Source organism: Sinohyriopsis cumingii, unplaced genomic scaffold (genome assembly GCF_028554795.1).
Source record: "Sinohyriopsis cumingii isolate HCF-2022 unplaced genomic scaffold, ASM2855479v2 utg000349l, whole genome shotgun sequence".
NCBI classification, from domain to species: Eukaryota; Metazoa; Mollusca; class Bivalvia; order Unionida; family Unionidae; genus Sinohyriopsis; species Sinohyriopsis cumingii.
In genome coordinates, this window is record NW_028315889.1 from 941,476 (window position 1) to 954,306 (window position 12,831).

General features: G+C 34.7%; 1 protein-coding gene across 13 annotated transcripts in view; it reads left to right on the top strand.

The window, feature by feature from the left end:
* Nucleotides 1–12,831, top strand: part of LOC149774308 (E3 ubiquitin-protein ligase HUWE1-like) — a 292,364-nt gene that overhangs the window by 53,386 nt on the left and 226,147 nt on the right. For all 13 annotated transcript variants that reach the window (XM_089945481.1, XM_089945487.1, XM_089945485.1 and 10 more), the window contains exons 16-19: nt 1,008–1,251; nt 1,573–1,674; nt 7,670–7,750; nt 9,716–9,822. In XM_089945481.1, coding sequence (XP_089801607.1) covers nt 1,008–1,251; nt 1,573–1,674; nt 7,670–7,750; nt 9,716–9,822 — 534 coding nt within the window. The remainder of the gene's footprint in view (nt 1–1,007; nt 1,252–1,572; nt 1,675–7,669; nt 7,751–9,715; nt 9,823–12,831) is intronic.

The window sequence follows — 12,831 nt, forward strand, 5'->3', positions numbered from 1 at the left end:
TTCCTCACATTTAGAAATTATAAATATGTACCATATTGTCGTATCTGGGTTGGAGGTCATTAATTTGGGTTAAAAATACATTTAACAAGGTCTTCATTAGAGAAAATTTTTTTCATAATGGTTACATTTCATATTCTTAACTTGCATTAGAAAGGTCCAATTTGCATTATAATGATTGAAATACGAAAATACTTTCACTTATCTAAATATGGGTCTGATTCTTGTTCGGAAATGGTTCTGATATTCTTAGTTTGCATAAGGTCGTTAAAGCTGGTCAGTCATTTTTCTTGACGCATAGGCAAGACATGAATCACTTTTCAGTGTCATCCTCAGGTGTTAATATCTTGTTTTGCTAATGTTTGGAAGTTTTTGCATTATCTTAGCTTTTGTGTCCGGTGACCTAGTGGTCAGAGTGTCTGCCTCAGATGTGGGAGGTCATGGGTTCAATCCCCAGTCGAGTCATACCAAAGACTTACAAATATGGTACTTACAGCTGCCTTGCTTGCTTGGCGCTCAGCATTGAGAGGTTAGTGTTAGGACTGGTCGGTCTGGTGTCAGGATAATGTGACTGGGTATGACATAATGCTGTCTGTGGCATGATGCCCCAGTGCAAGACTATTTATACAACACTGCAGACATCATAGCGATATGACTGCAAAAATTGTTAAAGCTGCGTTAAACGTCCAAATCACACACACACACACATAGAGTTTTCTGATGCTTATATAAATTGTTGAAATTTGATGGATATATTCATTTTTGAGGAAACTACACACCAGGAAAAATTAGGTCACAGGGATCTACGTTTCATGCTCACTAATTTTCAAGTTATTGCATTTAACTGTTTCACAGACTTGCACTGTTGTCATGGAATGTGATGGGTATATTAATTTTGGAGGGTAGTATTGACCACAGATCACGTTACAAGAGTATTGGATTATGCCTTGTTGGAGCAGATGAGACGCATCATTCCACACAATTATTCTTATTTTCCTTTATCTTTGCAGCATGAAGTTGGAATCTGCAGAAAAGAGAATCCTTTTGAAATTAGGCCCAGACGGATGGATAACTCCATGGACTCCCAGCCTGAATCACCCCCTATGGCCATGGAGACTGATTCTAGTCATGAAAAGGAGACCCATGGAGGGAATGATGCTCATGAGGGCCACACAGAACCCAAACCCTCCACAAGTATAGGCACTGCTCATGTCTCCTACCATCCATTGCCTGACTATTCAGTGGCCAAAACAGGTATATTTGTTTCAAGTTCTTTATTATGGATGCATGATAAATTTGGGTGCAGGAAGAGTTGGATCAGTCTTTTATTGATTGAAAGTGTTAAATTTGTCAGAATTCCATGATCCCATGGTAACAGTTCAGCTTTACATTTGTATTTTTGCAATTGCAGAAAGTTATATTTAGTACTTTATACAAGTTGATAATTTTATCTGTTGTAGAGGCATTTTTTGTGCACTGAAGTAAATTGATCAAGTTGTGAGGTTCATTATGCACTGGAATTAATCTAACCATAGTTGATACTGTTCACAGAGCTATACTTTTACAACATTTTAGGTCTTCAGTGTTTTCCGCAGCGTGCAGCACTTTTGAAATCAATGCTGAATTTCTTGAAGAAAGCTATACCAGATCCAGCCTTCTCAGAAAGCATTAGACATTGTAAGTTACTAGTATTACCTATTTGTATTTTCACTTAGTGGCTGCAAGTTAAAATGGATGTAATCTTACATCTTGAAAGAAATGGAGCACGCATTAACTGAGGAATTGAGTCAGAAGATTTATTATTCCCCATTTATTTTAAATTAAAGATGGGTATTTATTGTTCCTGCTTTTTTAGTGTATGTGTCCATGCATTTGTATATACTTGCTTTATAAAACACACTTTTATTTACACAATTATTGGGTATGTATCATGCAGAGGAAATGAGAACTTATTGCCTTCCCCTAGCCCCATGCCCTATTAAAGGTTATTAAAAAAAAGATGTCTGCTTTCTGTGGTCAAAGGTCAGGTGATTACCTAAGCAAACAGGTGTTTCTTGGTGCTTAGAGCAGTAACTTGGGCCCATCTTACAATGAAAATGACATGTTCACAGGAAATTCATTGCTTAGGAAAGACTTGTCATATTAATTGATGTGCAAGTGTGTTTTACAGACCTGCCACTTATCCTGATTTACTTTTGATCATCCCAAATTTTTGTTTAAAGTTCCAAAATTTCAGAATTTCTGATCTTTTGACCCAAAATTGCAATTTTTGTAAATGCCCCCTTTCATACATTTTGATTCATGATGGCTGTACCTACTTCAGAGAGCAAAAGTGATGCAAAAATTCCACATAGAATACACTACAGACATACTGTGAAAATTTATCTTCTTTCCTATTTCATCTTTTATACGGATATTCGTTGTGTTAATTGATTGAAAATGGAAAATGATACGTATTTCACATTAAGTAAATAGTGTACAACAGTGGAGATATCAATTCATTTGTAAAATGTTTGTAAATATGTGGTCGCAAACACTGATTTTGTGTTTTTTCACTTCCATATCCCGAGTTATTTCTTTTGGCATCTTTTTTTTCTTCATTCCACTCAAGGTGGCAGGCCTGGTTTTATCATGCTTATATTCATTTTATTCAATTCAGTCAGTGTAACTTTAAGTTGGCACATCTGTGCCTTGTTATTTTAAGAATTTGAATTAATGCACAATATTGCCTATAAATTCATTCTTGGAGTTGATGCCTGAAATGAATCAGTATTCTTGTACCATTATTGTATTTGGTTGGGGTTGGTGCTGATGACTATGTTAAATGGATTCATTAAAAATGATTAATAGAGAACTCGTTTACCCAAATTTGTTTTTGGTTTATCCCAGTGAACCTTTTGAATGATTCATATCGGTGTTTGTTCATAATAGGGGATGTCAGATAAGTGGCTTGTAATTAATCCCACTCCAGCATTATGAATGTAAAGAAATGTATGCATGAATCCCTTAGCTCGAACTGTTGTGGTCTGAGAAAAATGAGCAGATCTTCACAATGCACTTAGCAGGTCTTCATTAAATATCCAGCCATGTTAGAGCTGTTATGTCAACAGGGATTAAATCATAATATTATTCTTATTAATTCAGGAATGAGCAATATAGTCTCTTATTATAACTGAGTATAAAAATGTGCACGCTCAAAAAAATTGCATGATAGGAGCAGTTTTTCAACTTAAAGGCATCACAAGTTTTTGAATTAAGATGAAATGCCAGTTATTTGTCACTTTCTATATTTGGTCTAGGTCAGTTCTTAGTCTGCCAGCTCCAGCTGCATTATACAAATGGCTCAGTTATCTTTGCATGAAACCTACTACATGAACATGATAGATGGAAAACTTGAAGCAATCTGAATTTAACCCTTTTCTACCAGGAAATGTATAAGCTTAATTGTTGTAGATTGCGTGTAGCTCAAAATGGTCCTTTTGTACCATCAGGCAGCTATCCTGAATGGACATTTTTACGATAAATTGAACTCCAGTTAATTCATTTTGCCTCTTGTGTTGATGTAGAGAGTTTATACAGTATCTCTATGTTGTCTAAAGAGGCATAGAGGAACAGTCTGGTATCCACGGGCAATGTTTGATTCTAATAAAATATTGCCTACTATGTACCAGGTACAGTTTTGCATTTACTACATGTTAAAAGAGCTCCTGTTTGAAGTACTCAGTTTATCCTCTAGTTCAAGTATGGTTTTTAAATTAACATTGAGAATACTTATGTATCACTTTAGAGCCAGTAAATGTTGTTAATTTTTGTCCTGTTTTGTGTGACAAAAGAATGATTGATAATGATTTTCTTAGGTTCAGAGGATGCTGGTTTGAATCCTGACTGAGTCATACCAGAGACTTATAAAAATGGTACTAGCGGTTGCTACATGTCTGTGGCATGATTCCCTAATGCTTGACATCAGTAAACTGCCACACTGCAGACATCGTAGCAATATGACAGAAAATTTGTTAAAGCTACGTTAAAAATCCAAATCACACACATTTAATTTAGGGGTGAGAAAGAACTTAAGTATAGTAGATCAAATTTATATTTGAGGTTAGTAAGAAAGCAGACAAATGCTTAAGAGCAAACACTAACTCGTTAGCAAGAAATTTTCGAAAGAAGGAAGGTAACCAGTTAATCTCTAGCAAATATAATAATGTTCCTAGACACATACATTGCAGAGTTCGAGTCATTGTTTTTTTTATATATTAGGTATAGTGACTAAAGGATTTTTAAATTAATTTCTTCATTTCAGAAAGTTGATAAATTGTAAAAATGAAATAATAATAACTTGTACTTTTAAGTTTATTTTAGGCTGTGACATTGTGCCACTGACCTAGATCTTTGGCACAAGACAGATGCATCTCTGGCATCCTTTGAACAAATATAAAATGCCCTAGTAAATTTGGATAAAAATGATAATTACGCTTGATATCAGACTGACTGAATTCATTGCATTCCATGTTGGCTTACTGAATAGAACGCATTAATTCTGGAAGAAGCAAAGATGATTTATTTTGATGCATGACTGTAATGTCTTGACAGTTTTGATTAGTATGGGCACAAATTGAGAACACATGGTCAATATAAAAAGAAAGAAAATGTAAACAAGAGAAGATGAAATCTTCAGCAACATTGCTCCTTCATTTATTTCCAAAGTAGGGTAGAGACTGAGATAAAATATTGATAAATACTTTTTGGTTTCACTGCCTTTTATTTTCATTGAAAAATGCTTACCGGATATTCTGACATTTAAGCCAAATAATTTAGGGAAAAAATTAAAGCCTTGAAGGATCGATGGCTTATCTGAGGGACCACGTATCAACTTTAAGTTTTCTTGCTGACTTCCAGTATATAGTTACTGTAGATCACATTCCTAACGTGGACCCCCATAACTTCCTGTACTGAAATCTCATGTGAATATGACAGTCCATATCAGATGGAGTAACAATAACAAGATTTTCAATGTGACTGGATTTGTAGGTTGGCTTATTGCAATCTTTGTACTTTTTAATGTTTTACTTGTTCATTTTGGTGTTACATCTTATATGCAAATGGGTTATACGACTATGTACAGTAGTTCAGGTAACCTTAATAGCATTCATTTTAGCCATACATGTTCATTTCACATCTGTGTATGGTAAATTCAGTAGACATTATTATTGTATGCATCTCAGTGCCCTTAAAACAATAGGTCTTGGTAACCTACATTTTATTTTTTGCGAGTATAGGTTAATCTATTGTATCCATCTCAAAACAAACAAGTTTCTAGCACCCAATATTTATATTGTTATACCAAGGCTCATGGAGAATCATTAGACTATGCATCTTGACAAGTACTGTACCCCTCTTCACAAAAGTAGGTCATGGTGACCCATATACAATTCCTTGTTGATATGGGTTCAGTTTTGTAAGTAATATTCGTGCCAGAATCAGAAAAGTTCATGTTATACATTTCTATTAACCTCTTAGGATCACACCCTTTCAACACAACGCCATAAGGACCTAACATTTTACAATTTTCTGGCTTATGTAAAGTTTTGCACTTGTGTCCACAATGGTTTTTAGTTTGGTTTAATACTTTTAGACTTAGAATAATGAAACTTGGTGAAAGGTTGCATCTTTAAAGAGAAATTACACCCTCTTCTGAAAGTAGGTCACTGTGACATTTTACATTTCACCACTGGGGGTTCAATTTTTTTTAGTGTTATGTATTAATTTTGAGACTGAGGGATTGTATGCATCTCTCTTGGTGCCACACAAGTACCAAAAAAGGTTACTGTGAGCTAGATGTAACAATTTATTACTTTTAGCATTTAACTCATGACCACACAAGTTTCTGCCCTGTCATATGCATTTTTTTCCACCTAGAATCCTGGAAATTGGCATGGATGCATCTTGCTAAGTTATCAAACCATTTTTTTTAAAACTCAGTGACCTATGTTTTGACTTGGATTAACTTCGTTGAAATGTTGTTTTTGAAGTTTATTTATTGGTGCTGTTAATGTTCAGGTAATGAATCTTGATAACTGGATGTATTTCTGTTAATACTACATTCTTAAAACAAAATGTTAGTGTGACCTGTAGTGTTTACTTCACTAACATGGGTTAAGCATTGGTCTTTACGATCACACAGATTGAGCCATGTTATGTACATATTAGCCTTTCTGAAGTTGCAGTTGCCAACACTTTTGATTTGCGCTAAATAGGATACCTGTTGTCAGATCATACAATCATATGATTTGGGGAGTTCAGTAGAAAGCATACACTTATTGGGTGTCTCCCCAGCAGCAACAGGAAAGGAATTAAAACTTTTAAACGGCTTGTTTTCAGAGTTGATGATAAAGATTTATGATATTAAACTGAACTGAATGAAAATTGGGTGAATCATTGGAAAAAAATTGCCTTACTGAAAACATGGTTAGAAGCAGACCTCATAATGGCTATAAAAAAAAACCTGATAGAAACCAAAGTTTAAAAAAAAAACCCTGCAAAAAATGTGAACAAAAATGATGAATGGCTCTGCCCAAACTCCTACAAAAATAATTTTTAAGATATTTTTTTGATATGCTAGCCTGGCAGTCAAGATTTCTCAGCACTTGCATGTATATTTATTAATTTTCGCTCTATCCTGATTTCATTTTTTTATTATAAAAACAAAATCAAAGCATACTTTATCAAATTTTTAATTAATCTTATTCTCACCATGGAGATAAATAAAGTTTGTTTTATTCTTGGACTGGAATTTTTTTATAAAAAAAAACTTGCACAAACCAAAAAAGAAAAACCTCACAGTTTTAAACTGAATTTCACTTCTAAGCTAATGAGAAGGTCTTGTTACTGTTGGCAGATCTCAAATTCGTTGTAAGCTTTCAATATTGATGACTCTACACTGTATAACACGTTTCCCTCACAGTTTTAAGGCATAAGTTTTAAGTTGTACGTGTGAACATGAATTAGATGATTGGAATGCTTACTTTTCATGGCCTTAGCTGTGGTGGCTAATGAAGGTAATTATTGATGCATGAACTATATTGGCACTGCAAGCTGTCATTCCAGTGTTACTCAAAGATTACCCAGTAAAACCTGGCTTCTTGAGGTGGAAAATAATGACACGATGTCAAGTACATTATTAAAAACAATGATAGCTGAAAAGAATATGGAAACAACATTAAACTATGGTTTTTATCAACTTTTATTGCATCTTTGCTTTATCATGATATAATTTCTTTCTTTAAATCTTGCTATGTCATTTATGTCCTGTCACAGTACGTAGGGAAGTAGATAGGTAGTTTGGTGGCTTCATATTAGTCAGCATAATACTCTGTTTATAGTACAAATTTAAAGTTAAAAGTTTTAAAATGATCAGAAGTCCTCATAAAAAAATTTGTTGGAAGAGGGACCAAGATTATTTTTGTTTTCTGCATGATAACATTTACAATGTCTACTGGGGACTAGCTGAAGTTCAGATGAGCTTTGTAATTGTTGATTCAAAATTAACTCACTATTTAACCAGGAATGAACTATGTACTATTAACAGTGGTGTACATTTTCTAACCTTGTGAGAGAATTTTTGAATGCTTACACAAAATGATTGTTACTGGTGACACATTTCTCTTTTCAGTGATGGATGGCTCTCTACCCAAATCTTTGAAGCACATCATTAGCAATGCAGAGTATTATGGGCCATCTTTATTTCTTCTCGGTATGTTGAACATTTCTCATTATTTAAAGAAAGACTAATGTAGTGCAGTGTGTACAGAGTTGTTTAGAACAGCCTTTATAAGGAAATTTTAGATTTTGATCTTGCAATAAATTAAGGTTCAACCAGGATATATTTTGAGCTTATATTCTTTTTTTCTTGACTATATTTATGGGTACTTCCTTTTCACAACAATCAGTTATGTGATGGTTTTCTCAGGACCATCATATATATTTGGTCAAATGAGTTTTCAAGAAATCAGTTTGGATGAACTTCTTAAGGAGAAAAACTGTACTGTGTAAGCCACTGATTTTTATTCTCATCTCACTTTTGTGACCCTATCAGAATTATTGTAATATACATATTAAGCAATAACTAACTGTTCAAGAGTTCATTTTAGGCTTCACGATTGATCCATACATTTTTCATCTTTGATGCAAAAAAGTTGCCTCTATAACACCCTTAGACCCCCCCCCCCCCCCGATAAACAGTCATCAGAAGTGATTTTTAACTGATTAATCAAGTGCATCTGAAGTTGGCTTATGAACGGAGTTCACTGGTCAAAGAAGCATCAGGATCCGTTGCATTATATAATAGAGATGTCATACTGATCTTGGGCATAATTAAGAACACCTGGTTGATATGCATGGATAGAAACTGTAAAGTAGTGAACAGGGAGCAAAAAAATGATGACACAAATGGCCAAAATAAATTGTCGAGGGAAATTTTTACTCAAATGAGAAATTCGTTAGAAGAGGGTAACATGTTTGAATTTTATTGATCATAAAGAAATCAGTAAGAATATTTGTATTTGTGAATATTTTTATTTAGCTTTACTGGTCATAGACCAGAGGAGCTTCTAGGATGGTTCTTCGGTCTATTAGCACAAGTTTGCTAATGCTACTTCTCCTAAACTATTTGGAGGATTATCATGAAACACACACAAACACACATGCATGCATGCTTGCATGCAGACCGACACTTACACCATGGTCTGGTTGGTCCTAAATGAAAAGGGTGCTGCTGGGAAATCCAATATGGACACCACAACAACATCTTGAAAACTTTTTATTCCTATTCCTCCTTAATGGTTGGTATCTCAGCACATGGGGTTTCCACTAAAAGACTACTACTGTTTGATTGGTCCTAAATGAACATTGTACTTATTGAAGTCCAGTGTGCTGACTACTTTAGTGACCATCTTGAAATTCTTACTGATATTCAACCTACATGGATGGTCATATCAGCATGGGGTTATCAGTAAAAGAGCTATGATGATATCTAGTTGGTCTAAATGGGAATGGGCCCAATCGAACATCTAATATGGCCACCATGGCAGTCATCTTGATAACATTGTTATGGTTGTTCCTCCAGAATAGATGGTCATATCAACTTGAGATTTTCATGAAAGACCTATGATGTTTAATTGGTCCTAAATGAAAATGGCACCAATCTGATGTCCAGTATGGCCCCATATCATAACTTTGCAAAGTCCTATTGATGTTGGGATTTTGCCAGGAGACTTTTTGTCATGTGTAGTTGGTCTTGTATCAAAATGGTGTTGATCTGACTTATGGTATGGTGACTACAGCTACCATCTTTAAAATCTTTTGTATACTTTACCTGAATGAAAAATCCTATAATATCTCAACTTCATCCAGACAGATGGTTGCATCAACATGGGGTTTTCACCAATACACTTCTTTGATACTTAGTTCGTCCTAAATCAGAATGGTGCCATGCTGACATCCAATATGCTTACCACAGAACCCCAAATTTGAAAATCTTGTTATTGCTGAAGGATATCAGAGGTGGTTTCAACTAGTAAAGCATCATCCCATTTGAGAGACTCCCTTGGGCCCTACTTTTTCCATTCTTGGAATGGAGCAACTTAAATTTCACATGTTGTTGCACCCAAATGATGCACCAGAATCCATTTTTATGCAGTATTTGTGATGTTCATTTCAGCAACCGATGTTGTGACAGTATATGTATTTCAAGAGCCCTCCTTGCTTTCCTCACTGCAAGACAAAGGACTTACAGATGTCGTCTTGCATGCTTTACTTGTCAAAGATGTAAGTTAATATACCAATATTTTTCTTTAAAGCTAATTTGTAATTTTATTTTTCCAAATTTCTTCGAGGTGTAGGAAATTTGTCTTTCCTGAGAATCTTCAGACTTTGATTTGCTGGAGATTGAACTTCCTTTGTATGCATGAATTTTCAGTTGGATATGGCAACACAAGTTAGCTTCCCCATAGGACTTGAAAATGTTCCATTCACAGACGTGGTCCCATTCCGCAATGACCCTTGTAAATTATTCTGTTCATATATTAGTTAGCACACGACTCTCATAAAGAGTATTTTGATTGGTCAAAGTTTACATTCATCCAATGAATCTTCGTGTAATGGATACTGATGGCATGGAAAGAAGAAGCATGCTTGCAAAACATGATGTCTCGAGTTGTTGAGAGAGATCATGACAAGAAAAGTTTAGATAAAGGTTTAAAAAAACATATGGAAATGGGAATGGCTGGAGCGAAAAGTTGACTGAAAATTTAGTTGGTCGGTTTATAAGAAAACTGAAAACTAGAGGACTGACATTTTGTGACCTCTGCAATAAAGATCTGAATTACAGCAATCACTGTTCAAAGAGTTTGGAGCAGCACCTACGAAAGAAGCTGCATACGGAAACGTTGAAGCTCAGAAGGCATCTAGAAAAAGTGCAATTAATTGCTATAAGAAGAAAGATTACTTGTATGAGAGAACAGATGTAGCCCTCTGTCAGACTATGTGCACTGCATGTTACCAATACAAGTACCAGCTTGAAAGGAAAAAGGCTCTTGTTGAGAAGGAAAAGAAATGATTGCATATTGAGCTGAAAAAGTCGTCGGTGACAAAAAGGAAGGCTAAAGAAATCTTTGCCAAAGCAACAGAAAGAGCTCGACTGGCATATCAACAGGTTGTGTCCAGTGGAGAAAAAGAAGTGTGAATGCATGGAGAGCTCGACTGGCATATCAACAGGTTGTGTCCAGTGGAGAAAAAGAAATGTGAATGCATGGGATTATATGTCCATAGTTGATGTACTTGGGTGTTTATTTTACAGATTTGTTATGGAAAGAGAGCAGTATAATATATTTGCTGCAAAAATTGACAAATTATTGTGACTTCATTACGATGTCAACACTGACTTGTACATGAAATAAATTAAGTATCAGTAGTATTAGAGAACAAATTCATGTGACAATAAATGCTGTGATATTATTTAAGTTGAGTTGAACATTTTTGGTTTATTAGTTTTTCAAATGATTGTTTTGGTTTATTTTATGATCATAAGTTGCACCAGGAGCATTTTTTTATGAGTGTAAATGCATTTTTGGCCCAGGGGGCTGACTGGATCCCCGAATCAGGGGCGCAGCCCCATGAAAATGTTGGGAGGACCCACCCACCCACCCCAAAAAATTTCAGCCTTTTTTTATGGAAGACCAAAATCATGTCTGCATTCAGCAAGAAGAAACCAGAAAATACTAATTCAGTGTCAATGTTTATTTGTGAAAGAAGTAGTCCAAGTGTAGTTCGATTTGATAAAATTGTTTGCATCAATATTTCCTTTTTTTTTAGCATGATCAGATCGACATGTTCAAAGGCCAAGAAAGCTTAAAGTATATCTTTTTGTCTGGTGTCTATCATGCAGTTATGCAATTCTCTCTAGTGTCTGTCAGTATTTATGAACACTGAAGTCTTCATTTATGATATTTCAGTCAGATTTGGTACATATGCTTAAAACCCAAGTCTTTGGAAAGCCATGTTCCAGATCTGGAAACTAAAATTGGGGACCAAGGATAAAATCACTATAAAACTAGCCTCAATAATCTGGAAATATTCTGTCCAAAATAAGAAAATTTGAAGAATACAGTCAGTTGGATAGCACCGATTCAGCTATGCAGAGTTGGAGGTGTTTATTTATTAATATCTGATTAGTAAAATTCTAGTGGCACATTAAAGTTATAAATTGTTGGCTTGATCAGTCGCGTCGACAAACTTAAAGTAGCATGACCATTTTTTAATTGTTTAAACAATGCCTGTTAATGCTGCCTGCCGATGGGGGTTATTAATAAATATACTGGGATCAAATTGTCCACACTTTTGACACAACAGGGTTAATAGATTGTGTCATTATGTCTCTTTGTTGTATACTAATTATATGTAACAATCAGTTTGTTGATGGCTGTACAAATCAAATTGATTGATTTATTCTTCGGACAGCACAGGGCTTCATTTCAGAATAAAAATTGATGTCAGTTATTGGCTCATTAGTAGCTATAACAGTTGTAAAATACAACTTATAAAAATGACTGCATTTTGTTAGTTTACCATAATGCATTTTTAATTGCAAGGTATCAGTTTGTATTCGTTACACTTTTAACATTATTATGGTGACACCATATAGTAAGCATAGATAAGTATGTATAGATACTGGCCTGCATAAAAAAAGATTTTCCATGGAGTGATGCATTTGATATTTACATCTGTTGTATGAGTGCATGTTATAAAGAAATTGAAGTGAACACATGTCAGTAGATCTATTCATTATTTTAAGTCAACCATTATTGAATGAATATACAGTACATGTACAGCTTGCATGTTCATGTACAGTACATGTATACAGTGTGATGACATTGTATCTGGAAAACTCGTTAATATGGACATAATAACATAGGATCCACTGTATTAATAAACCAGGTGAGCAATATTGGGCTCACTTTTATCTCTTCTTTTTTGTTATTATTCAGCTTTTCAGCCCATTTATGTGGTCCTTAAACCCATTTATGCAGTGATCAATAATGTGTCATACAGGGAATGTGAAGTTTCTGTAGGAAAAATACTTTTTGAAAACTTTTGAAAATTCCTTCATAGTTCTTGAAAAACAACTCGGGTGCTGTATAATCCATGTTTAGATTTAACCTTCATACAGAATGAGCACAGTATATGTTTGTGGGGCAATAATTTTGAGAGAGAGAAAGAGGTTCATGGCTTTATGCAGTGAAGAATGTTATCTGGTAGCAAAGTTACTTTGGGGACAGT